The sequence below is a fragment of the Balaenoptera physalus genome (genome assembly GCF_965194825.1).
Source record: "Balaenoptera physalus genome assembly, chromosome: 2".
NCBI classification, from domain to species: Eukaryota; Metazoa; Chordata; class Mammalia; order Artiodactyla; family Balaenopteridae; genus Balaenoptera; species Balaenoptera physalus.
The window spans coordinates 42,893,556-42,918,285 of NC_138883.1; the positions used below are offsets into that span (position 1 = coordinate 42,893,556).

Sequence of the window (24,730 nt, forward strand, 5' to 3'; positions counted from 1 at the left end):
AAAATTTGAGAAGAGGGAGTCAAGCAGGTAAAACCGAAATGCTATTTTTTTCAAAATCACCCACATAAGAAGCTTAATAGCTTTCTTCAGCCAAAGAGTCTTACACACCCCTCCAGAAGCAACCATCAGACACCTAAGTTCACCCCTCTGCGTCTTCCGAACCCTCGGCAGCAGAGGAGTCACAGGTCTAACCTGACAACAGCTTCAGTTGCCCGCGGGTCAACACTTACTTCCTTTTAAACCCGCCCTTCAGACACAACACGCACGCGCGCCATGAAATCGTCCCAAATATCCAACCAAAAAGCTAAACGCTCTCCGGTGCTCTTCCATCCCTCTCCGGGTGGAAACAAACTCCCAACATAAAAGGCTTAAAACGGATGTGAATTTTTTGTTTTATTAAAGGCAGTACATTGCCCCACAAGACTTAAAACATTGAATAACACTCGGGAGTTTCATCCAAGACCTGAAGAGCTCCCGACGTAGATGATAATACCAATCTTGTTTATTAGGGACTGTTTACAGGGTAGCTCCTGGGGACCGTTAGGGACGCGAGATTAAGTAAATTCGTTTTACAAAAAGTTTCAACAGATTCGTGTTGATATTGAAGAGAAAGTCAGAAATAGCTTTGTCTAAGCAGACAATCAAAAAAATCAATTCTCAGGGGATTTTAAAATTCATTTATGAAATCAGCTTTTTCCTCTAGAGTTTCCGGCATTATAACGAATCGGCGAAGTAGGGTATAAGAGCTATTTGACATCGCCATTCCCACGTGTTCTCTTTCATCCAGCGGCTGCGGCGCCGGCCCTGACCCAGATCCTCCGCCCCCAGACTCGACTGGTAGCGCAGCCCCGCAACCTCCTACTGGTGTCGGATGCGAGAGTCTATCCTTAAGTATGGTCTCTTTTCTCTGTCCAGAGAATCCCGGGTTTCCAGGCGGGGGGCTGCAAGCTACGCTCAGGAAGAGTGGCAGGGTCTCTGAAGGAGGCCGCCGCGGGTACCTGGGGCTATGGGGGGCTGCGGAGCCGGGCAACGCGTCCCCAGATCGGGTTTGGGACCTGCCTCGGAACAGTGTCATCACTGTGGCGAGGGTCGAATTCGAGGCTCAGAGCCACCTTCAACCCAGGTTTGGGGAGTCGGGGGCTTGTTTTGGGACAGTGAATTAGACTGTAAGGCATCCACCCCGTGACCTTGAGCTGAACCCTCCTTTAACTGAAAAATTCTCTCTAGACAGAAGACCAGGGCCAACACACCTTATCTGATTTGCTAATTTTCGAGGATGCATTACTTAAACGTTTCCCTTTACGCATTACTAAAAGATTAATCAAAGCAAAAAATGTAATCTGATGTAAACGTTAAATAACAAATTTTTATTTATTTTTACATCTCAGCTGTCTACTTTGATAGAAGAAATCCTAGGATTAAAAGAGACCTTAAGGGCTCAGCTTTAGAGAACCTTTTAAATCTTGATGAGTTTCTGTATTTCAGATACATTTCCTTCATTACCAGGCTTTTAGGTAGTATCTGTTCACAATTTGTTTTATAATTTATGTAAATTAAAAGATATAATGACAGTGTCAGAGCTGTAAGAGACTTGAGATGATTTATCTCCCTTATTTTCTAGGTGAAACTTATATGTAAAAGAAAAAGTGACCTTTCCCCTCTACTCTAAGGTGTGCTCATAGGCGTAGAAACTCATTAAAAATGTGACTTGTTTTGGATCTTACAACCCTTTAATCAGAGCTGGGATTAAAACCCAAGTAGTCTTGCCCCCATCTAGTCCAGTACTCATAGGCTCATCCTTTAAGGACTTGAAGCCATCCTTTAAACCCAAAAGGAGTATGCAGTGATCTTTCAAAAGAATGTTTTGCTCTGATTAATAATAAGTTAGGGTTGCCAGTTAATCAGGCACAATTTCCTAAAGCTGCTGCAAATGATCTAAAGTAAAGGGACATGTGGTAGAGTCCTATTTTATGTCAATCTAGCAAGTTAGTTCAGATCAGTTTAGACAGCTGACCTATCAAATAAAGAACAGATAGCCCGGGAACAAAAAACATGGCTCACAAGATTGTTCTTTCATTTCTTTTTTGTTGTTAACACTTTTACTTATTTGCTTTCTCTTTCCCACTCTCATATCTCTATATATACATATAGAGAGAGATATACAGGTTTTTTTTGCTGAACCACTTACAAGTTGCAGACATCATGACCTTTAACCCTTATTTCTTCAGCATGTATCTCCTTAAGAACATACTATTACATAGCCACAATATGACTATCACACCTAAGATAACATATTCAGATTTCTCCAATTATCCCAAAAAGTCTTTTAAAACTCAAAAATGGTTTTGAGTTCCAAAGTTCACAACTGTTTAGTTATAATTCTTTAGTCTCATATTCTAGAACAGCCCTTTCTACCCCTTTCCTTTATGACTTTAATTTTTAGAAAAGACCAGTCTAGTCATCTTACACATAGTCCCAAATTGTGGCTGTTCCTAATTATTCCCTCATAATCAATCACATCAAACATTTTTGGCAAGAATAGCACATAGGTGGTACCACACCGGTTAAGGTGGTGACTGGCAGATCTTCCCAATGTAAAGGGACAGTTTTCTTTTTGTGATAAGTAACCTGTGGAGATGCTTTGATACAATGCATATATCCTGTTCCCCAACCTATCACCCAGTAGTTTTATCATCCATTCATGATCCTTGCCTGAATCACAAGATTACCAATTACCAGTACCAGCCATGCTGAGGCCAGGATCAATTATAGTGATAGTGGTCAAGGACATCAGAAGAATCACTTACTGTAAACTAAGTTTGAACAGAATTAGAAATTTGGCTCCAGACCTGGTAAAAATCTGCATATGATTCTAAAGACTAAATGGAGGGTATCTCCCCACCACATCCTGATTAGTTTTTTTTTTTTTTTAATACTCAGAAATTTCTGGGAATTGTTTGTCCTTGTGTGTTCACCTGAACATCCAAATTACCTGGCAAAATAGGATATTAAGTATTTTTTAATACATAATAACACATATGCTAAATAACTGTAACCTCAGAACAGATTGAGGAAACTGATTTCACTTATTGAAAAGGAAAAGGCTTTTCAAAAAATGACTTAGCCAGCAGAAGTTTAGATTTCATCGAACAGACTTAGAGCTTGAAGGGGCCTCAGCAGTCATATTGTAATCCCCTCATTTTTCAGGTGAGAAATCAGGCCTCACTGGAGACATTCAAGCAAGGGTTGGACAACTACTTTTCCAGAACAGAAAGTAAACTCATGCATCAGAAAAGGTTTGAGCTTGATGACTAACAATTCTCTTAAGTTCCCTGGTTTTATGATATATTTTGTTTGACACAAAAATTACTTAGCATTGCTGTAATCATTCCTAAGGCCCAAGCCAGAGATGCTAGAACTCTCTATCCCTTCCCTCCCTCTTCAGGTTTCAGGGATATAACGAGAAGGTATCCCCTGATTGGATATTTGCCTCTACAGTAACAAACATTTGCTTGTAATATCTGGTAATTAGGACCAAATAAAAGGGCAGCCACATTGCTTCTACCGCTTCTCACTATCAGGTGGTTTGTATGGCTGTTGGACTTTGTCAGTCAACATAACTAATGATTAAATAACTGCAAGATAGAATGCTGGAAGACTCAGAAGACACAAACTAGCAAGTAAATTTGAAAATCATCTACTCACTCAACCGTCTCCAATATTTTCTAGGAACAACTGCCTTCACTTAGGTATACCATAATCTTGATATTGGTGACTACAGAGAAGAGCTTTGGAGATATAGGCAGACTTAAGAAAATTGCTGACTGTTAGCTTTTTTTTTTTTTTTAATAAATTTATTTATTTTTATTTATTTATTTTTGGCTGCACTGGGTCTTCTTTGCTGTGTGCAAAGAAGTGGCTTCTCTTGTAGCGGAGCACGGGCTCTAGGCGCCTGGGCTTCAGTAGTTGTGGCTTGCAGGCTCAGCTGCTCCACAGCATGTGGGATCTTCCCGGACCAGGGCTCGAACCCGTGTCCCCTGCACTGGCAGGCAGATTCCTAACCACTGCACCACCAGGGAAGTCCCCTGACTGTTAGCTCTTGAGTTCAGCTGTGGGTCTGGAAAGATATTCGAAAAAATAAAATATATAATTGAATGATTCTAGAGAAAGGGAAATCATAATGTTAACACAGTGGTCTTTGAGTAGTAGAAATATTTTTCATTTTCCAAATTCTCAAGAAATAGGTTATATTACTCTTATAATATGATACACTTTATTTCATTTAAAGGAGGAGATATACTGTTAAGGACTGTATATTAAAAGACAGTATCAAGAAACTTCATACAAACAACATTTGGGGGTGCTTCTCGTCTGTATCTCTTCAGAGACTTCCCAATAACTATCGTCAGTTGTCACTATGAGTTGTATACCAAGAGGGAAGTGACGCAGAGTCAGCAGTGTTACACAACATTTAAAGATTTCATACTTTCTGCCTCTCTGACCTCTGCTTGAAAAAGTCATATTATATATGAATTTTAACCTGAAGAAATACTAGGATAGGAACAGGAAAAAGAAGCTGATTTTGGCATTATAATTAGCGAACATGAACAGGTCTTTGGATAACCTTTTGTGCTTTCAGCTAGAGGCCTGCTGGTAAACCAGGTTCCTTTAATTCTTGTTTTATTGCTCTTGTATTTTTTTTTTTTTTTAAGTTCCCACAAAACAAAGTCTTCATTTAACACCTAACCACAAAAGTTATCTTACCAGTTCTTGGATCTTTTCAGGCTGTTTTCTGAGTAAGAAGCCAAAAGAACTCTAGTTCTGAACATTTGCTAACATTTACCACAATGCACACTGTACCTTGTTCTTTGGCAGGGATTAGAAAGCTGGGCAACCTCAAACTTTTTGAGATTATTGTAGATTCACATGCAGTTGTAAGAAAAAATAGAGTTCCCTTGTGTCATTTACCCAGCTTTCCACAATGGTAACATCTTACAAAACTGTAGTACAATATGACAACCAGGATATTGATGTTGATACAGTCAAGGTACAGGACATTTCCATTTCAAAAGTCTCATGTTGCCTTTTTATAGTAACACCTACTTTCCTCCTCCCCCACCCCCTCCTCGACCCCTGGCAACCACTAATAAGGTCCCCATTTCTGTAACTTTGTCATTACAAGAATGTTATATAAATGGAATCATATAGTATATAACCTTGTGGGATTGGCTTTTCACTCAGCATAATCCTCTAGAGTTTCATCCAGGCTGTTGGCGTGTGTCAGTACCTCATTCCTTTTTATTGCTGAGTAGTATTCTATGGTATGAGTGTACCGGTTTGTTTAATCATTCACCTGTTGAAGAACATCTGGATTGCTTCCAGTTTTTGACTGTTATGAATAAAGTGTATATAAACATTCATGTACAGGTTTTTGTGTGAACATAAGTTTTCATTTTTCTGTGAAAAATGCCCAGGAACGCAATTGCTGCATGATATGATAGTTGTACATTTACATTTTTAACATAGTGCCAAACTGTTTACCACAGTGGCTATATGATTTCACATTACCACTAGGGAATATCTGAGTGATCCAGTTTTTCCTCATTTTCACCAGCATTTGGTGTTGTCACTATATTTTTTAATTCAACCATTCTGATAGGTGTGTAATGTTATATATATCGTGGTTTTGTTTCCCTAATGGCTAACGATGTTGAACATCTTTTCATGTGCCTATTCGTCATCTATATCTTTTTGGTGAGGTGTCTTTTGCCCATTTTCTAATTGGATTATTTGTGTTTTTACTATAGAGTTTGCAGACTTCTTTATATTGTCTAGTTATTAGTTCTTTATCAGATACGTAGTTTGCTTTTGATGTGAAGTCTAAGAATTCTTTGCCCTAAAGCCCAAAGATTTTCTATTTTTCTAAAAGTTTTAATGGTTTTATGTTCTATATTTGAGTCCCAGATCCATTTGGAGATAATTTTTGTATAAAGTGAAAGACTTACTTTGAGGTTAAATTTTTTGCCTATGGATGTACAGTTGGTACCAGCACCATTTGTTGAAAGGGCTATCTTCACTTAACTGCGTTTGCATCTTTACCAAAAATCAGTTGGGCATATTTGTGTGACTATTTCTGGGTTCTCTATCCTGTTTCATGGATCTGTGTGTCGGCTTTTCCACCAAAATCACACAATATTGATTACTGTAGCTATGTAATAGTCTTGAAATCAGGTAGACTGATTCCTCCCACTTTATTATTCTTTTTTTGAATTTGTTTAAGTCCATTTGCTTTCCATATAAATTTAAAAATAATTGTCTATATTTATAATAAATGTTACTGGGACCTTGATAGGAACTGCATTAAGCCTGTGTATCAATTTTGGGAAAATTTACATCATTACTATGCTGAGTTTTACAATCCATGAACACAATGTCTTTCCATTTATTGAAGTCTTTGATTTCTTTCATCAGCATTTTGTAGTTTTCAGCATACAAGTCCTGTACATGCCTTGTTAGATTTACCCATAAATCTTTTCTTTTCGAGTGATTATAAATGGTATTGTATTTTTAATTTCAGTAACACTGAAAATTAGTTTTTACAATTGATTTTTGCATGTTTATCTTGTATCCTGTGATCTTGCTGACTTGCTGAACTATCTTGTTCTAGGGTTTCTTTGTAGATTCTTTGGGATTTTCTATGTTCACAATCATGTCATCTGCAAAGAGGGACAGTTTTATTTTCTTCCTTTACAATTTATATGTCTTATTTCTTTTTCTTGAGTTACTGCACTGGGTAGAACTTCCAGCAGCATATTCAGTAAGAGTAGTAAGGGCAGACATCTGGCTCTGCTCACTGTCTTAGGGGAAAGTATTCAGTCTTTCACCATTAACTGTGTAGTACAGGGTGTAGGATTTTTTTGTAGGTGCACATTACCAAGTTGAAGAAGTTCCGCTCTCTTCCTAATTTTCAGTTTGTAACATGAATGGGTACTGACTTTGTCAAATGCTTTTTCTGCATCAATTGATACGATCATGACTTATTTTTTCATCTGTTAATATGGTGGATCACATTTATTGATTTTTAAATATTGAATTAGCCTTGCATCTCTAGAATAAACCCTACTTATTAGAGGTGTGTAATTCTTTTTATATATTACTGAATTATATTTGTTATTATTTTGTTAAGGATTTTTATGTCTATTTTATGAAGATATTTTTCTGTAGTTTTCTTGTATGTATCTTTGTCTGGTTTTGATATCAGGATAATAGTAAATTCATGAGTAAGTTGTTAGATTTATGTATATAGAGTTGTTCATAGTTCTGTTATCCTTTTTTCTGATATCTGCAGGGTCTATGGTACTATACCTTGTTTTATTCCTGATAATGATAATATGTGACTTTTTTTCTTTGTTAGTCTTGCTAGAGGTTTGTCTGTTATAGTCATTTCAAAGAACCAGCTCTTTATTTCACTGATTTTTGTCTGTTGCTTTTCTGTTTTCATTTTTGTTGATTTCTGTTATTATTTCCTTCCTTCTACATGCTTTGTGGGTTTATTTTGCTCTTTTTCTAGGTTCTTGAGGTAAAAAGAAAAAAAAATAGATTGTTGATTTGAGGCATTTCCTCTTTAATGTATGCATTTAGTACTATAAAATTTTCCTCTTGGCACTTGATTTAGCTGTGTCACACAAATTTTAATATGCTGTATTTTCAGTTTCATTCAGTCCAGTGACTTTTTTAAAAAGTTCCTTGAGACTTCCTCTTTGATTCATGGATTATTTAGAAGTGTTATTTATTTTCCAGATGTTCAGAGATTTTCCTGTTATCTGCAACTATACTTGTCTTTTTCTCCTTTAAGTTCTCTCTACATATTTTACAGCTCTGTTGCTTGGGGCATACACATTTAGGAGTACTATGTCTTCTTGGTGGATTGACCCTTAATGTCCTTTTGTGTCTCTGGTAAATTCCTTTGCTGTGAAGTCTACTTAATCTGATATTAATATATCCACTATTTTCTTTGTATTAATGCTTGCATGATAAATCATTTTCCATCCTTTTGTATTCACTCTGTCTGTATCACTGTATTTGAAGTTAGTTTCTTATAGACAACATATACTTGGTCATCTCTTTAATGCACTCTGCCAATCTGTCTTTTAATTGATTCTTTAGACTACTTATATTTAATGTAATTGCTTATTAAGGCTTAAATGTGCTATTTTACTTTTTATTTTCTGTTTGTTCTGGTTTTGTTTCTCTCTTTTCTTGCCTTCCTGTGGATTATTTGAATATTTTTTGTAATTTATTTTGATTAATCTGTAATGTTTTTGAGTGTATCTCCTTATGTTCTTTTTTAGTGGTTGCTCTAGGTATTACATGACATATACGAAGCTTATTACAGTCTAATGGTGTCAGCATATTACCAGTTTCAGTGAAATGAGAAAGCCTTACCTCCCTTTACCTTCCCCATTTAAAATATACATTTAGAACCATGTTAGACAGTTTTATAATTTTTGCTTCAACTGTCAAATATAATTTAGGAAACTCAAGAAGAAAAGGAAAGGGTACTGTACCTATTCCTATTTTTATTACTATGTTGTTCCTCCTTGATGTTCCAAGTCTCCTTTTTTCATTTTCTTTCCGCTCAGAACTTTAATCCTTTTCAGGCAGGTCTGCTGGCACCAAATTCTTAGTTTTCCTTCATTTGAGAATATCTTAATTTCACTTTCATTCCTGAAGGATATTTTTGCTAGATACAGGTTTCTGGGTTGACTGATGAGAAATCTGCTATCATCCTAATTGTTTTTCCCCTATAGAAGATGTCACTTTTCTCTTGCAGCTTTCAAAATTTTTTGTCTTTAGTTTTTAAATGTTTGACTATGATGTATCTTGATGTGGATTTCTTTGTGTTTATGCTTTTTGGAATGCAATTCAGTTCTTGAATCTGTAAGCTTCTCTTCTTTTGCCACATTTGGGACGTTTTCAGCCATTATTTTAGTACTTTAACAGCCCTGCCCTCTTTCTCTTCTTCCAGGACTCTAATAAAACAAATGTCAGTTCTTTTGTTACAGTCACACAGATTCCTGGTACTCTGTTCATTTTTTTTATTCTATTTTTCTGTTATTCATATTGGATAATTCTATTTTCTATTTTCCTCCTTCCTTCACAGATTCCTTTTTCTGTCCCCTCCGATCTGCTGTTGATTCTGTCTGTTGAGCTTCTTTTGGTTTTTTCTATTTTTCACTTCTTAAAATTTCCATTTGGTTCTTGATATCTTATATTTCTTTGCTGAGTTTTATATTTTTTAAATTTGTTTCAAACATTCTTAATTATTCATTGAAGCATTTTTTATAATAGCTATTTTAAAATCTTTGTCAGATAATTCTAACATCTCTCATCTCAGTGTTTGACATCTTTTTTTTTTTTAAGATCTTAGTTCTTGGAATGAGTTTTTTTTGTTCCTGTTTTTTTGTAACCTGGACATTTTGCATCTTGTGTTATGAGACTCTAGATCTTGTTTAAACCTTCTCCTCTAGCTGACTGCTTTTGACACTGCTTCATGGCGGGGGGGCACCTTATTACTGCCAGGTGAGGGTAGAAGTCCAAGTTCCACACTCTGTCACTAGAGAAGGTGGGTGGGGTGTGGGTGTGTGTGGGTGTGTGTGTGTCAGGGGGTGGGGGTGATGTTCCTCACTTCTGCTGGGTGAGCATAGGAGTTACGGCTCTCTACTAGGCCTTCATTGGTGTCTCCCTGGCTGAGGACTGGAGTGCCTCATTACTACTCCCCATGTGGCCTCCACTGACACCATAGGAGGGCATGTGGCCTGACTACCATGGGGCAGTATGTAGGTCCTGAATCTCAACTAGGCCTCCTTTGATACCACCTGAGAGGGGAGGGAGAAAGATACTTCATCACTGACAACAGAGGTGGAAGTCTAGGCTCCCCATGCAGTTTCCACTGACACTTGGGGGAGGGGTCCTTATTAATGCCCAGCAAGAATTAAAGTCCCTGCTCCCTAATCACCCTTCTCTGACACTACTCTGGTGTGGGAGTTGGAGTGTCTCGTTACAACCTAGTGAGGGTGGAAGTCTTATCTGGCTTATGCTGATGTGGGTGGGGATGAGAACCAAAGTTTTTTCTGTGTTGGCCTGGAGTACAGCAGTTACTGTTTAAAAGATTTCTGTTTTATAGGCTTCCCCTTTCCTAGCCTTCTGGCTAGAGAAGGCAGACTTTTGGCTGGGGGTAGGGAGGGGCTTTTTGACTACCCCAACTGGCATTTGCAGATTGCCAGCTTTTTCAGTTCCAAGTGTGTGATATATGAGACCCCAGACAAGGGAGAGAATTCACTACTGTGATGTTTCTCGGGTCCCAAGGGCCCTAACTAATATACTTTCTCCTCTCTACTTTTTAGTCTTATGTTTGTTTTATGTGTAATGTCCAGGGGTTTTAGTTGTACTTAGTGAGAAGAATAGGGAAAAGCACATCTACCCTATCTTCCCAGAAGCACAAATCCTAAACCTCACTGTATGATATACTTACAGGATTCTCTGCTTCTTGGCTGGTTAGTGATAAAATTTTATAGCAGCTATAAAGATGCATCTTACCTCAGAAGCATGGCTGGTTTCATAACTAGCACAGTACTTGGTACATTAAATAAATGTTTAGTGAATGAATATCTATCCACATCTATCTAGCAAAATAGTAACTGCTGAGATCTCAAACTGTAAATAAGTTTGAAGTTGATATTAGAAAATAATGGAATAATTAGGTTTGTATTTCTATGCAGTTCTGTAGCTGGAGGGTGTGGAATCAGTGTTTCATGACTTAAGTGAGCAAAGAGTAACTATAATGGAAGTATCTTACCTGGGACTTATCAATGATGATAGTCACAGCAATACCTGAAAAATTGTGACCTTCAGTTAATTCCTGGTATTTTTCAGGTAGTTTATGTGGTTAAAATATATATATTATTTATAAAACTGGGAAGTAAAATAGGAATAAAGAGCATTCTTGGTAACTTTTTAGGTGTTTATGGAACACTAGTTGCCTGAATGTTGGGCTAATCTGAAACCTCTACTGCATTGTTCGTAGCAGATATCGAAGAATTTTAATAGAAAAGATAGTTTATAACTGTTACTACTAAACCAGAGATTCTCTGAAGTATAGACAGTCAGAATTTTGGAATGAGACTAGGATAGCAAATAGAAAAGAACTGGTGCTTTCCCTTGCATGTGGAAAAAATAACTTTTTAAAAATGGCAGTAATACTTGTGAACATACAGGATAAGGACAAAAGAGGAGGGAAGAATAAATGCAAAAGAGGTAAAGTTTTATACATGGTTGGGAATGCTGGAGTGGAATTACCATTGATTGTATTTGTTAATCAAAATGAAAATTTTCTTTCATGATAGTAGCATACACTCTGCCCTAAGCTTGAATTTCCTACTTAATCTCCATGCGAGCTTCATGAAAATTTCATGCTTTTCACAGCCACTTTAAATAATAATTGATGAACTAGTAAGAATGATATACACATCCAGTTTATGAGATTTCATCTGTTTTAGAACTAGCCAGGATAGAATAAGTAAATAACGTGATACATTCTTACATCAGAATTAACTGATCCTGGGTCCTCCATTTAGGTGAAAATCCCAGTAATTCAGAAACACTCTTTGACTTCCTTATCTTCACTTCTCTGTTGCCCCCAAGTTAGATCAAAAGTGTCATATGTTCAGAAGTTTCTGGTAAGTCTCTGTGAGTACCCTTTTTGAACTGTAGAATGTACAACTCCTGTGACATCCTCTTAGAGTCTTTTAGAACTCTCTTTCATGAGTGTTGTTGATTAATAAGTGGATGGTGTTTGTTAATTAATAGAACCTTTGCATTTACATAGAGATAGTAAAAGGATCTTTAGTAGCACAGATCTAAGTTGTATTAGGAACCAGGGGGATAGTTAACTTAAGTACTTATAGGAAGACACCAGAGAGCTCGTTCCCATAAAACCCTACTACGCATGGGACTTTAATACGTAGCTTTGCAAGGTAACAGAGCAAACTGTCTTAAAACTGGAGATTTAGATAGGGCCTTTGGTTCTCATAGCTAGCATTAAGAAAAGCGAGTTCTAAACTGTAAGGTTCTTATTAATGACTTGGGAGATTGGGGGTGGGGCATATAATTACATAGTCAGAAATTTATAAAATATAAACACAATAATTTCAGGTAGACTTGTTTCAGTGCTATTTCAAAATCTATGCTTGTTTTGATTACCTTCAACTAGCCTAAAGACATTTGTATACAGACTGACAAACTTTTTACTTTTAAATCAGGTGACTAATAAACGTACCAAAAGAATATGGCTGCACAAATACCAGAATCTGATCAGATAAAACAGGTAAGGTATTATAATTAAGGAAAAAGGATTTTGCAAAAAATTAAGGCACTACTGGATATAACCATGTCAGTCAGTCATCTCACAAAATAACTATTTATATTTCATTTCCACAGATGGATGTTAAATGATATGAAGCATATTCATTTTTCAGATAATCTGAAAGATAATCCAGGAAATAATAAATATTCAACTAGAAAATCTGACTATATTTTGTAGATCATATTATACCCATTTAAGGTAGCAAAAGAACCTTTGATTTCAAGTATTACAGGGTATTTTGCCTAAATACATCAGTATTTAAAACATCTTTGTTTTAAAAACCAAATATTAAAGAACCTTCTGATTTGTTTGTAGTTTAAGGAATTTCTTGGAACCTACAATAAACTTACAGAAACCTGCTTTTTGGACTGTGTTAAAGACTTCACAACAAGAGAAGTAAAACCTGAAGAGGTATGAAAAGTGTTGCCCACTAAAAATTCTCTAAGCTCATCATAAACAATATAAATGGGATCCCCCTAAGCATTTTGCTTGTTCCTAGTTATTACAGGAATTTAGACTACCTTTTATACGTTCCATTGCTCATAGGAACTTGAAGCAGCCAAAGACCCGTGGCACTGAGTTTAACGATGCCAAATTTAATATCACAGCCACACTGAACTACGGCAGACTTTTTCAGAGAAGATGCCTGGGACTTGCTGAATACATTGTTCCAAAGCAAAGATTCTTAATAATTAGCTTTCATTCAAGATGGCCAGGCTAGAGAAACTTGACATGGCTTTACTATCTGACCTTGAGAACTCAGGTTAATTTTGGAAAAAGTAGAGCTTGAATTTGGTGGCTCATATTGCCTAATCCTATTTGAAGTCTTAACTTTTAATATCCTCTTCAAAACATTTATATATTGGCTAAAAGAGACATAAAATTCCTCCAGTGGAATATGTTGATAAATATTCATGCCAAGAACTTAACATATAACCAGCAATCAATAAGTGTGTGTTAAATAAATGACAAAGTTTGAGAGATGCTAAGTACAATAGTCTTATTAAAAAGTAAAAAGTTGAAAATTAAGAATGTTGAGAATGGAGTTTCTCATTAAAAAAGAACAAACCTGATACTGGGCCTACATTTTAACAATCAGAATAAGAGATGGGAATGTGGGATTTCAGTTAATATTGAAACATACCTGCAGAAAATCTAGTCCAGAAGGCAGGGACTTACTTACCATTGTTTTTAGTACCTCCAAACTGGTAAGCATTCAGTATATATTAATTTTTGTAAATGGATGAAAGTATTAACAATTGAAAGCTATGATCACTTGCTACTCATTAATACCATTTAATTCTCAGATATATTCAAAGAAAAGAAAAGTACCCACTGGTTATATTCTTTTAGAATAGATGCAATTTCTTTTAATTAATATTTTTGTATTGCCTCTTGGATCTTTCTATTTCTAGACCACCTGTTCAGAGCATTGCTTACAGAAATATTTAAAAATGACTCAACGAATATCTATGAGATTTCAGGAATATCATATTCAGCAGAATGAAGCCCTGGCTGCCAAAGCAGGACTCCTTGGCCAACCACGATAGAGAAGTCCTAATGCATGGACTTTTGATGAAAGATTGCCAACACCTGTTGCACTGGAAATGAGGATTCACCTGACAGAATCCCATGAAAGCAGTAGCCACCATGTTAAACAATCTGTCATGACTGTTTGGCAAACGGAAATCACTGGGAAAACAAAATTGCTATTTACCAGAATAATCATCAAAATGGGTCTTATTGTTCAATGAAAATAATAAGATGCAACACTTGTTGAGGCCTTAAGATTCAGCAGCTTGGTCACTTGATTAGAGAAATAAACCATGGTTTCTTCAATTATGACTGTTAATTTTAAAGCAAAATATGTGTTCAATCATGTGTAAGATAGAAAAAAAATTTTTATTACTAAAAGGAAAATAAATGGAAATATCACTGAGCAGTTTATACTATATAGTACCATAGCATTCTGACTGGATTGTGGATACGTTGAAATGTTTTTCAATCAGGATCATCCTCCAAGTATTCCTGTTCATTCATGTCTGCCTCAAATTGCTGGTAAATACATAAAATAGTTACTTGCTAATCAATTTAATGCACGATCCTTTTCTTGCCTCCCTTCTTGTGTCAGGGTGGGCACTACATATTCTTATCCTAGCTACATTTTCATGTATCTTCAGGAAACATCCCATCTGAGACTAGCTTGCGAATGTTTAAGAATTGATTATTGTGCTTTAGTGGAGACTATATTGCTTTGTGTTTTATTCAAAAGCTGAGAATCCAACATGAATGATTCCAAGTCAGACCAACAATATACAGTGTACTCTCAGCTACTGCATGTGATCAATGTAATAAAAAGTAAACCAAAGTTAAAGTAGTGTCTTAGAGCTAAATGAATCCTAAAACAAATCCAAGCACTGCAGGAAACTCTAGTTGATGCATAATTAAGTACACCCAGCAGTTTGGTATCAAGTGATATCCATTCATGAGCCAATTTATTAATAGGTATCAGTCTGCTTATATTTACCAATATAAACTTGTACTCAAGAGAACACTAACTAGCCTGTATATGTTTAAATTTACCAAAGTGATTTCTATGTCTTGTCATATTATTGGAAAGTACAAGTATTATTCTGCTTTGATAATTTACAGTTTTCTGTATTACATCTAATTTTTAAGCCATTAGGTCATTTAACTAACAATACCATGTAACTTAGAGACCTCTGTTGACATTGCAGTCAGTAAATAATTGTGATGTCTTTGAAAGTACAAAGATAAACAGTGTTAACAATGTTGACTTTAAAGTTTAAATGTTGAAACATATATAATACTCAAAATATACAATTCATTATAGTCAAAGGAACATGAAAGAATAAGCTTGTTTCATCTTAAGACAAGAAAAGCAAACAAAAATTCAGAGATCTTACTCATTTAAAACTGTGGGCCATTCACACACATATCAATACTTTGCTGTTTCTATGTAATCAAGCCCAACATGGTTATTTACAGTGTTCATTTCACAAAGATAATTAAGTATGTGCTTACCTGGCAAATAAGGGGAATTTTGTGCAACAGCATCTCAAATACCTTGGGAGGAAGTGTGTGTCTGAAAACTTTCAGAAGTTCCTGTGGTTGCCCACACACCAAAAGGGCATTGCTGAGATGTTCGACCCCCATTCGATGCTCCCCTGAAACAGATTTATAAGTTTAGAGCAGAATTTTAAAACTCTTCAAAATATACATTCTACAAATTACCAAGAAAGCACCAAGCACTGAAACTAAAAAAGCACATCAAACTAGAGACAATTTAGGGGACTTCCCTTGTGGTCCAATGGTTAAGAATCCGCCTTCTAATGCAGGGGACATGGGTTCAGTCCCTGGTTGGGGAATTAAATCTCATGCTGTGGGGTAACTAAACCCACGTGCTCTGGAGCCCACGCACCGCAACTGCTGAGCCCGCGTGCTCTGGAGCCCGTGCACCAGAACTAGAAAGAAGCCCACCCGCCGCGACGAAGAGCCCGCGTGCCGCAACGAAAGATCCCACATGCCGCAACAAAAGATCCCACATGCTGCAACTAAGACCCGATGCAACCAAACAAATAAATATTAAAAAAAAAATAAAGATTAAACAAGTTGCAAAAAGAGTAAAGAGTATAAAGGGGAAAATGTTGAGCTGCCAATTAAATAACTTTCTGACCCAAATTACTATTTAAAAGTGTACTCTTGAATTGGAAATGTTCATGTTCTGCTATTTGGGTATGCAAGAGGGAGGTACTGAGTTTTTTAAAAAGGCTGGGGTCTGCTGTTACTGATACAAGTTATCTTTAACTCTACATATGTGATCGATGAAGTATTACAGGTGAAACATCTTGATGTTCTAGCTAAATGAGACTTTTAAAACATAGATTGTATTATCAAAGAGCTGAAACAAGATTTAGTGTAACATGGATTACATATCCAGGGGAAGAGAAGAGATTTATGAACTTTGATTTCTAGGTGGTTTTAATTTTAAAATGAGTTTTAGGATGATTGGCTGTAAAGTAACTAAGAATGCAAATTTGTGAAGAGTGGAAATTAATGATAGAGTCTCTCTTTAAGTTAAAACATGTAATCACTTAGTCTCACTACCTCGTTTTAGGAAACAGGCAAAGATCAGTGAAATAATTTAAGGTTTCAAAGCTAATTCATGCCAGAATTAGTAACAGAACCTAACTTTCTGAACCTTGAGACTATAGTGTGCTGCCTCTCTTCAGGTGTTATGTAATAACAGAAGTTGACATTTTGACATATTTAATATAACTAAGTAGGAAATAAACACTTTGTATCAAACCTTTTAAAGAAAGAAAAAGATATAATAGTGCCTCTCAAGTTGATGGAGCTAATGTAACCTAAAAACAATAATCAGTTTGGTTAATTAGATCAACCAACCAATAAATGCAATCAAATCAGCTAATCAGAAATTTCTCTTAAAACTTTTGGCTCTATCGTCCCTCTGGTTATGCAGACATAAACACAACTGAGATGGCTACAGAACTACCTGGCAGCAAAGTAGGAAAAACTGGGGGTGGTGGCAGAAGGGAGTGCAGAAAACTGAGATTACAGAAAACTGGGTGAAAAATTATTGCATTAGAACACTGGTTCTCAACCAGTGTACTGTAATAACCTAGGGAGGTTTAAAGAATACTGACGCCTATATATCTGGAGAAAACTATAATTCTAAAAGATACATGCACCCCAATGTTCACTGAAGCACTGTTTACAATAGCCAAGACATGGAAGCAACCTAAATGTCCGTCAACAGAGGAATGGATAAAGAAGATGTGGTACGTACATGCAATGGAATATTATCAGCCATAAAAAAGAATGAAATAGGGCTTCCCTGGTGGCGCAGTGGTTGGGAATCCGCCTGCCAATGCAGGGAATACGGGTTCGTGCCCCGGTCCGGGAAGATCCCACATGCCGCGGAGCGGCTAGGCCTGTGAGCCACAAGTACTGAGCCTGTGCGTCTGTAGCCTGTGCTCCGCAACGGGAGAGGCCGGGACGGTGAGAGGCCCGCGCACCACGATGAAGAGTGGGCCCCGCTCGCCGCAACTGGAGAAAGCCCTTACACGGAAGCTAAGACCCAACACATCCAAAAATAAATAAATAAATTTATTAAAAAAAAAAAAAAAAAAGAATGAAATAATGCCATTTGCAGCAACATGGATGGACCTAGAAATTATCATACTAAGTGAAGTAAGTCAAAGACAAATATCATATGATATCACTAATATATGGAATCTAAAAAAATGACAGAAATGTACTTACAAAACAGAAATAGACTCAGAGAAGACAAACTTATGGTAACCAAAGGGGAGAGGGGGATGGATAAATTAGGAGTTTGGGATTAACATATACACACTACTAAATACAAAACAGATAACCAACAAGGACCCACTGTATAGCACAGGGAACTATAATCAATATCTTGTAATAATCTATAAGGGAAAAGAATCTGAAAAAGAATAGATATAGATAAATATATGTATAACTGAATCACTTTGCTGTACACCTGAAAGTAACACAACATTGTAAACCAACTATACTTCAATAAAAAAAAAGAAAAAAGAAAAAAAAATTCTGATGCCTGGGTCCCACCCCAGAGATTCTTATGTAATTGGTTTTGGGTTTGGTAGGAGATTTAAAGAATAAGCAACCAAGATGAGAATTTCAGAAGTAAAATACAGTAGAAGTATATAACCCTAAAAGTGCTAATTAATTTAGGGGCTCATAGAAATAATGTTAATCACCTTTGAGAGAGAAAAATTTAAAAACTCAAGTTTGCAATTTTTGTTTTCATCATCTCAATATTTGTAACATTCACCTCTAAATCTAAACTATTACATGATAGCTCTTAAACATAAAGTAAAAATAAAATGTAATAAAATAATTGTTTTATAACTCATAATTTTCCTCTCCATATTTATACTATCCCAGCTCAAAAAATGTTAAAGCTGAAAGGTTCTTTGTATTTTAATTGCCCCTATATCCAGGGAGTAACCTTAAGCAGTTAAAATTTTTTTAAGTTTTGATTCATACAACATTTAGTCATTTGGAAAACTCATTTACTTACAATTTTATCTGACAGTAAATAAGGTGTTCTTGTATTTGGCTTTGCTTCTCCATCTGCCCACTTCCAAGACTGCAACCAAAACTAACACTAACTATAACATCGTGGAGCTGGAACAGTGTAATAAAGTGAAAATGCTGGGACAGTTTCTTAAACTGAAGCAAGTTGGTTAACACATCTAGTTAGTTAAGTTATCTGACATACAAATACCAATCCATAAATATTTCTCAAATATAAATTATCATAAATAACTGCTTACAAAAGAATGTTTACATTCTTACCTCTGGATAACCAAAGTTCTCCCATTCGTACCTCTTGCAGAAAAAGTTGTTGTAATTTTTCATTCTTTGCTGGATCCCACAACTAAAAGAGTCACAGAATATTTAACAGTAAGTAACAAATGTAAGGTATATGGTTACCCGTCAAAATTATTTAACTTTTTATTTATTTATTTTGTTGCACTGGGTGTTACTTGTGGTAGGCGGGCTCCTTAGTTGTGGCATGCGAACTCTTAGTTGCGGCATGCATGTGGGATCTAGTTCCCCGATCAGGGATCAAACCCGGGCCTCCTGCATTGGGAACACAGAGTCTTACCCCACCAGGGACCACCAGGGAAGTCCCTTAACTTTTATTTTAAAAGCACATCTTGAATCTAGTCTCTAAATCCAAGCATGACAAATGCAGTTGTTCTTTATATTTAAGACAATTTCTTAAAATGGAGTTATAATTTCAGGCGACAAAAAAAAAAAATACACAGCAGGCGATGGTGGTGACTTGTCATCGTGCACATTTGATGGCCTTCCTAGATGGTGCCTTGTTAAACCAGCACATCCAGCGTCTGCCAGGCTGCAGCCTGGCCAGTTTTATTCTTCAGCTTCTCTAATCCCTTGACACCTGGAACCCTGATTACCATTTTATATCAGCTCTTGTACTTTTCAATATACTTTCATGAGTTATATTGTCATTTAGATCTAATAACTCTCAGAAATAAAGTCAGAAGATTAGGGTAATTTCTTAAATTTAGCTCATGTTATAATTAAAAAAAAAAAAAAGTTGAAGCTCCCTCCCTAAACAAACAAATGAAAAAAATGGCATATTCAAGTTTGGTTGAGATGTTTGTAATAACCTCATCCATATTTTACCCAGCTTGCTAAGTACACATAGGAGAAATCACAGTGTAATCGACTATAACAAAGGTAGTTTTCTTTGTATGTTGCAAACCTATTTTCTTGCCTAGGTTATTAACCGCGCTTGTTGATTTAGCAAAGGGCATGGCGGGGGCTGGCCGGGCAGCTGGTGATACTCAGAAGGATGCTGTGGTTTGCTGCAGGCTGGTTCACGAAGGTGACGAGGTTCACAGGATGGCATCATCACGGGTACCATGCCAAGGGCTGGTCTTTAAAGCTAAAGTGGGCAATCCCTAGCCCAAAGTATCAACTCCACCGCCAGTCACTTCAGCTTCAGTCTTTTATATCCAGAGAGTTTTTCTGTTTATTTTCCCCAAGAATTCTCTTTTTTAAATGGCATAAACCTGCAGATGAGATCATATTTTAAGCTTTTATCAGCAAACATGCTGATGATCAGTAACAACCACAGGTTTCATTCAACAGATACTTAGTGAGCCAAGAGCAGGACCCTCTAAGGAGAGCTGGAAGGGGAAGGAGAGCAAGACTCCTGTGCCCATCCCCATGGAGCCCAGAGTCTAACCAAGAGAAAAGACAAGTATGCTTGAGATCAATAACACATTAACAAAGTCCAGTGTCTCTGGGGCTCATAGTACCTTCCATCTGGTTGGAAGATCAGGGTAAGTTTCTCAGAAAAGATAGCATTTGAGATGTGCAGAAGCTCAGTGAAAGTCTGATGAAGAAAGTACAAGTGACGCCAAACTGCAGGGAAAAATATCAAGTGAGCTTATGTAGCTGGATTATGATAGGGTGCATGGAGCAACAATAATAATTACCAATTACTGAAGGCCAGCTATGGACTGAAAACTTTCCATGTATTATTTCTAATCCTTAGGAAAATAAGGCTGTCAATACAGAAGGCACCCATGGTGCCAAGTCCTTGGTGCCAAGCTGAGAGGGTTCGTCTTTCATCTGCAGAGTAGGGAGCTACTGCAAAGTGTTACATATACACAGCTGCGGTTTAGAAGGAATTTACTCTGAGAGCATAAGAAAAGAGGCAGTGAGACAGTTAAGAAATTATTACAGTATCCTGGGTAAAAGGTGATAAAAGCCTGAGGTAGTATAGGAGCAATGGAAATAGAAAGGGAATAGGGTATGAGATAGACAACAGAAAAATAAGGGGATTGTGGAAGATGAGGTTGATATTTAAGCAAGATGAGCTGGGTCACAGCAGGGAGCCTAGGGCTATCAGAAGCATCACAAGGAAACAGAGGAGGAGGAACAGTGGCAAGGGACGAGATGATGAATATACTTCTGAACACACAAAGCTGAGGTGCCAACAGAGCATCTAGGCTACAGAGTCTGGCAGGCAGGCAAAATTTGGGGCCCCAGGTCTAGAGCAGTACACCTGAGATCACTTATGGAGAAGGGAAGCTTCCAGGGAGATGAGGGATTATGCAGAATCTGAGAGCAGCGTTTCACAAAGGGTGGGCTGAAGGAGCTATTAAAACTGCAGTTTTCTTGGGCTCCACCCAGGCCTAGCAAATCAGTCTAAGTAGAGCCCAGGAATGTGCATTTTTAATGAGCTCCTCAGAAGAGTCTTATAAATTCTGAAGTCTGAGCATCACTGCCCCCATAACCACTGGGCTACCCCTGACCTCCTAAATCAGAATGGCTGTTGCTTGGGTCAAATAATCTACATTTTAACAAATGCCCCAGGTAAATCTAATGCAGATTGACCACAGACCATACTTTGGGAAACAAAAAGGGCCTGGGGTGAGGAGGAAGAGAGATCCTGGAAGTAGGAAGAGACATCTCTCTGTGCCTTAGTTTATTCATCTATAAAACTAGAACAACAGAGTGGTTATGAGGATATATAAAAGAACATTTGAAAAATCCTGCTTCTGCCTCTTCTTCATTTGAAATAATCCAGGTCTTCATCATTTCCCACCTAGACTGCCACTGATGTTTCTGCCTTTGACTTCCCTCCTCCACCCCATACTCCAAAAAAAAAAAATTGCATCCATTCTCTGAAATAAAATCACCATCACTGGTTATCCGCCACGACAGAAAAATATCAAAACTTTTTGGTTTGGCATTCAAAGCCCTCCACAATAAGATACCAAACTACCACTCAGCTATCTCTTTGGCCACAACACTTTAAATATTGCAATTTCATAGTCTGTGCCTCTGCACGAGCTGTTTCTCTCTGCCTACAATAAACAATATTCAACAAATATTTGCTAGGCGCCTACAATGTACCGGACACTGTTCTAGGCACTGGAGAGACAATGGAGAGTAAAAACACAGAGAAGGTCTGCCCTCATGGAGCTGATTCTAATAAATAGAAAGCATTAATCAAATAATCACACAAACAAATGGTGTAACTTCAACCATGGATAAGGGCAGTGAAGGAGAGAGACACGGAGCTGACCCAGGCTCTGCCCCAGGGAAAGCATCTCTCTCATGCCCAGCCATGGATACCCCCTGTCCTGCTTTCTTAACTTTGTCAATTGTACCTTTTTCTCTAAGAGACTCCATCTTGAAACCTCAGAAATCTCTGACTCCTGCTCTCCATGACCCTTTCATCAGTCAGCAAGAACTATCTATTCTTTCTGCAAAATTTATCTCACATCTCTCATCACCGGTTGCCACTGACACCACCGCAGTTCAGGATTTTGATTACCTCTCACCTGTACTAACTACTGCAATAACTTTCTTTTCCTCCACTCTATCTAGCACACTCCTGCTTGATGTAACCTAAAAAGTTTTTTTCTTTCCTTCTTTTTTAAAAAATTCCTGAATTCAGAAATCTTCAGTAATTCCCCCATTGAATCTGAATTCCTTAACCTGGCCTTTAAAGCCTTCTCCGATGCGGCCCCTACTTAGCTCTCCAACCTCACCTCCCACTATCCCCCACTGGGACTCCTCTGTCAAACTGATTTACTGAATAGGCCTGGCAGATCCCCCATTTTGCACCTTTATGTACATTCAGTTCCCTTCATCCTGAATGTTGTCTCCCCTGAAACCAGGACCCAAATTTAACACATCCTTCCACACTCATTTGATGCCACCTCTTTTCCAAAGTCTTCTGTGAAGAACTGCATGTTCCAAAAACAGCCACAGCAATACTCCCAGAGCCAGAGGCTATTTCCTCTCCCCTTGAAATTGAGTGGGCCTCAACGCGGTAGAAGTGGCACCACCTGGCACGCGCCCACATGTTCTCTCTCACAAATATATGTATAAATACATATATACAGTTGACCCTTGAACAATATGGGTTTTAACTACCCAGGTCCACATATACGCGGATGTTTATTTCAATAAATAGGCACTACAGTTGAATTGCTGTTGGTTGAATTCTCAGATTTGGAACCACCGATACGCAGGGCCAACTATAAAGTTATATTCAGATTTTTGACTGAGGGAAGGGTCGTTGCCCCAACCACTGTGTTGTTCAAGGGTCAACTGTGTGTATCAACACACACACACACAAATATATCACACACTTGCTTGCCCAGTGGGACCCATCAACCATACTGTGAGGAAGACCATGCCACATGGAGAGGATATGTGTAGGTGTTCTGTGCAATAGTCCCAGCTAAGTGGCCAGCCAGCATTAACTGCCCAACGTGTGAGGGAGTAAGCCTTCAGATGACCCAGCACCTAGCCCTGGGGTCAACCTGGCTGAAGCTGAGCGGAGCAGAAAGGTGTGATCCCCACCCAGCCCTACTCAAATTGCAGATTCAGGAGCAAAATAAGATAATGTTTTAAGCCACTAAGGTTAAAGGAGCAGTAGATCCGTAGAACACCTCCATGATAACCCTGCCCTGAAAGTGATCCTCTACCTCCTCTGTGCTCCCGTTACGTGGGGGACAGTCTTCCCCCTCCATTGCTAACCTCTGCCACACCTAGAACAAAGCCTCACACGTAGGAGGCGCTCAAATGGGCGTCGACCGACTGAATGAATGAAAATTCATGGAAGGACTTAAGAACCCTCTGAGAGGTGATGTGAGTTAGTTAAGTTGGACCGATTGCTAAGATGATTGTGATTATCTTCAAAAACAACTAATCAAATTCCATTTTGGGGAAAAAGAGGATACGTTCTGCTTTTGAGCAAGAAGAAAGGCCCAGTAGGACAGGAGTGGGCGGTGCGGCACTGTCACCCGGCCGTGGCCCGGCGTCGGTTTCTAAGTGTCTGGTGCTGCTCAGGGAGGGCAAAGGCTCCTCTTTCTTCTTTTTTATAAACTAAACGGAGCGCCTTTTCCTACCACGTTTACTGTATAGCTGCCTTTTCACGACCCCAAATGGTTCTTCCTTTGTTCCTTTCCTTTCGCAGCGGACAATAAAAACTAAACGTAAGTTGAGCGGAAACGGGGTGAGGGCAGGCAGAGAGGCGCTGGGAAATGGCTGCTCAGGAAGCGGCCTGGAACCCTGAGGCCGAGCCGGGATCTGCATCGGCGGGAGGTTACTCACTGTAACGCCACCTCGGCGTCGCTAAAGCACTTCACCTGGGCGCCCCTTCCCTCAGCCTTTTGCTGCTGGGCTCTTCTTTATGCAAACACAACGTGGCACGTGCTGGTCGGGGGCCGTCCCCACGCCGGCGTGCGCCCTCCGGGCCTTTCGGCGGCGGCGGCGCCCGCGGCCCGGCCTCGCTCCGTGGGCCCAGTCAGCCCTTCCGCCACCGGCCCGGTCAGCGCGGACACCGGCCCGGTCAGCGCGTCCGCGGCCCGCCCAGCCCGGCCCGCCGCGCCTCCGCCGCCGTCGCACTCACTTTCGCGCAGGCGGAGCTTGAACGCGGGGTCGCCACGCCGCTTCCGGTCGAAGTAGACGCAGTAGCCGAGGAAGGCGACGGCGCCACAGGCCGCCAGGCCCGACAGGAGGCCGAGGACTGTGCGGACGTAGGGCATCCGGCCGCGGGCGTCCCACGAGTCGAGCGTAGGGCGCGGGCCCGCCAGCGCGGGGAGCCCGGCCGGCCGGCAGGGGGCGTCGGCGCGGCGCCCCTCCCCGCCTCGGGGCTTCCTGTGCGCCGGGCCGCGGGCGTGAAGAGCTGAGTGTCGACGCCTCGCACCT

At 38.8% G+C, this 24,730-nt stretch overlaps 3 protein-coding genes across 16 annotated transcripts in view; 1 reads left to right on the plus strand and 2 right to left on the minus strand.

Moving 5' to 3' along the window:
* Window positions 1-202, minus strand: part of KIAA0586 — a 105,166-nt gene extending 104,964 nt beyond the window's left edge. The window contains exon 1 of one of the 2 annotated variants that reach the window (XM_082450320.1): window positions 193-202. The gene's annotated coding sequence lies outside the window, so the exon portion shown is untranslated. Of the gene's footprint in view, window positions 1-64; window positions 85-192 lie in introns of those variants that run through there. The other variant, XM_082450319.1, reaches the window with a different exon arrangement.
* Window positions 203-747: 545 nt separating this feature from the next.
* TIMM9 (translocase of inner mitochondrial membrane 9) lies at window positions 748-14,514 on the plus strand. 2 transcript variants are annotated; one of them, XM_082450517.1, is made up of 5 exons: window positions 748-891; window positions 3,208-3,296; window positions 12,321-12,385; window positions 12,740-12,835; window positions 13,840-14,514. In XM_082450517.1, exons 3-5 carry the CDS (start codon window positions 12,347-12,349, stop codon window positions 13,972-13,974), a joined length of 270 nt encoding a protein of 89 aa, XP_082306643.1. In that variant the 5' UTR covers window positions 748-891; window positions 3,208-3,296; window positions 12,321-12,346; the 3' UTR covers window positions 13,975-14,514. The 2 variants fall into 2 exon arrangements, with proteins under 2 accessions (XP_082306643.1, XP_082306644.1); XM_082450518.1 differs by lacking the exons at window positions 748-891; window positions 3,208-3,296 and adding an exon at window positions 10,976-11,738.
* Window positions 3,682-24,601, minus strand: TOMM20L (translocase of outer mitochondrial membrane 20 like). 12 transcript variants are annotated; one of them, XM_082450509.1, is made up of 5 exons: window positions 24,428-24,601; window positions 24,169-24,208; window positions 18,815-18,896; window positions 15,512-15,612; window positions 3,979-4,117 (listed from the first exon to the last, which is right to left on the minus strand). In XM_082450509.1, exons 1-5 carry the CDS (start codon window positions 24,565-24,567, stop codon window positions 4,106-4,108), a joined length of 375 nt encoding a protein of 124 aa, XP_082306635.1. In that variant the 5' UTR covers window positions 24,568-24,601; the 3' UTR covers window positions 3,979-4,105. The 12 variants fall into 12 exon arrangements, 10 of the variants coding, with proteins under 10 accessions (XP_082306628.1, XP_082306635.1, XP_082306632.1 ...); XM_082450506.1 differs by having other exon boundaries at window positions 15,470-15,612; XM_082450503.1 differs by having other exon boundaries at window positions 4,011-4,117; window positions 24,134-24,208.
* Between the last annotated feature and the right edge of the window lie 129 nt (window positions 24,602-24,730).

Bases quoted from the DNA above. Each gene is read 5' to 3' on its own strand.
- TOMM20L (XM_082450502.1), bottom strand. From the start codon at position 24,567: ATGCCCTACGTCCGCACAGTCCTCGGCCTCCTGTCGGGCCTGGCGGCC. The intron at 24,209-24,427 runs GTGCGACGGCGG...GTTTGCATAAAG, and splicing joins CTCCGCCTGCGCGAAAGTGA to AAGAGCCCAGCAGCAAAAGG. The intron at 15,613-24,133 runs GTGAGTAACCTC...AATCTGTTTCAG, and splicing joins GACGCCGAGGTGGCGTTACA to GGGAGCATCGAATGGGGGTC.
- TIMM9 (XM_082450517.1), top strand. From the start codon at position 12,347: ATGGCTGCACAAATACCAGAATCTGATCAGATAAAACAG. The intron at 12,386-12,739 runs GTAAGGTATTAT...ATTTGTTTGTAG, and splicing joins AATCTGATCAGATAAAACAG to TTTAAGGAATTTCTTGGAAC. The intron at 12,836-13,839 runs GTATGAAAAGTG...TTCTATTTCTAG, and splicing joins GAGAAGTAAAACCTGAAGAG to ACCACCTGTTCAGAGCATTG.